Raw genomic sequence first — 1,810 nt, forward strand, 5'->3', positions numbered from 1 at the left:
AACGCACCACGAATATTGCGAATAAGTGTCATAAATGCACATAATCTTAGAAGGGACCGCCCTCTCGATGCAGTCAGTGGAAACGTCTTGATGCACGGCCGATATCTTTAAATATATATTTTTAAACTGCGCTCATTCAAGAACGCTTGTGCACTGCCGTGGAGGTCATATGCGGCATGTCCTGAATCCTGGGCATGGCCTGTCCTCGTTAAAATTAACCTGCCCACTCTTGCGCACACAGGTTGCATTTCTTGTACCTATAATAAACCAACCCGTTTCTTTTCTTTTTCCAGAACAGACACCCTGGGCCTGGGAGATCAAAAACATGCCAGGTCGCAGGCCCTACCGTCAAATCATCGACGGTGTGCCGAGGTGCCCACTTGCCGATCCAGCAATATTTCGTAAAAGCCTCTCTTTCCGCGCTGCCAAGGGTGACGTCGTGCAGAGCACCTATCCCAAAAGTGGATCCCATTGGGTTGAGTACGTAACGCAGTTAATCGTCAACGGAGGAAAACCCATCAGCTCCTACAGCGAGTTCACCCGCAACTTCCGGGCAATCGGGCATGTGGACACTGATAGCTGGGAGTCGCCTCTACCCGTGAGACTGTTCATGACGCACCATCCACTCAGCCGAGAGACTATGAACAAAGAGGCCAAGTACATCTACGTCGCTCGAAACCCATGGGACGTCTGCGTCTCGCTTTTTCGCATGATCACAGACCTCAGCAGCTACAAGTTCGAGAACGGCACATTCGAAGAGTTCTTCGAACCCTTCATCGAGGGAGACTTGGGCTACGGGAGCTACTTTGACCACGTGACGTCAGCGTACGCGATGAGGGACAAACCAAACTTGTTCTTCGTGACTTATGAAGACATCAAGAAGGATATTAGGGGCACAGTTTTGCGATTGGCTCGCTTTCTCGGCGACAAATACGAGAGGGCTCTGCTGGAAAACTCGCAAATGCTAGAAAATATCGTTCAGTGGTCCAAACCAGAACACATGAGGAAAATCATCGTGTTTAATCTCACAGAAAATGAGACACCGGAATGGAACGATTTCTTTGTTAAGATCAATGCGACGAGCAAGGACGGTTACGGTGGAGACAAAACAAAGTACGCGTTGGTAAAAGAAGCCAAAGTCGGAGGCTGGAAAGAATACTTCAAGCCTGACTTGCTTGCCCGTTTGGAGAAGAAAATACAGGAAGAAGAGGACAACGCATGTTTTATTGAGTTGTGGGAAGACATTCGAAAAGAAGCGATCACGTTATCCCGCGGGTCTTCGGAGTACCAGGACTTTTCCGCACCTTAGTCACAAATTCGGATCTTCTCTTTCAAACGCGGAGAGCGCGAAATGGACGGTGGTAGGTGTGTAAACGTCTTTATTCTACTCCGATTCTTGTCCCGGAAGCGTCCACTTGGCCGGCCGGATCGGCGCTAGGCAAACAAGCTGCGCGTCAATCTCGCCGCCGCAACACTCCACACAGACCAAGCGCAAGGTCGGTAAACGTGGAGACTGAGCTCTGGGAGAGCTAATCGCCAGACACAACGGGAGCAAGGTCGGTAAAGAAGATGTCCTCCGGGTCTAAGTTTGTATCGCATCTCCTGCATCAGGGAATCCAGGCCAGAGACAACAACAGCGTTTCTATGAAGGGTGTTATTGTAAAATAAGAGCGACTACTTCACGGTGCCGCCGTTTGCATCTGCTGCTGTAGCTCACTTTCTCAACGAAGCCATACCAAAACAAAAATTTACGCACTAAATATGATTTGCATGGTGATTTGCATGGTGCAGTGTCAGCTTTCTCTGCAGT

General features: G+C 49.4%; 1 protein-coding gene across 1 annotated transcript; it reads left to right on the forward strand.

Moving 5' to 3' along the window:
- The first annotated feature begins 325 nt into the window (after positions 1–325).
- LOC126524246 (sulfotransferase 2A8-like) lies at positions 326–1,309 on the forward strand. Its single transcript, XM_050172577.1, has one exon. The coding sequence runs from the start codon at positions 326–328 to the stop codon at positions 1,307–1,309; it is 984 nt and encodes a 327-aa protein (XP_050028534.1).
- The last annotated feature ends 501 nt before the right edge of the window (positions 1,310–1,810 follow it).

The sequence above is a fragment of the Dermacentor andersoni genome, chromosome 3 (genome assembly GCF_023375885.2).
Source record: "Dermacentor andersoni chromosome 3, qqDerAnde1_hic_scaffold, whole genome shotgun sequence".
NCBI lineage: Eukaryota > Metazoa > Arthropoda > Arachnida > Ixodida > Ixodidae > Dermacentor > Dermacentor andersoni.

Excerpts from the sequence above, each read along its gene's own strand:
- LOC126524246 (XM_050172577.1), top strand. The coding sequence starts at position 326 with ATGCCAGGTCGCAGGCCCTACCGTCAAATCATCGACGGTGTGCCGAGG.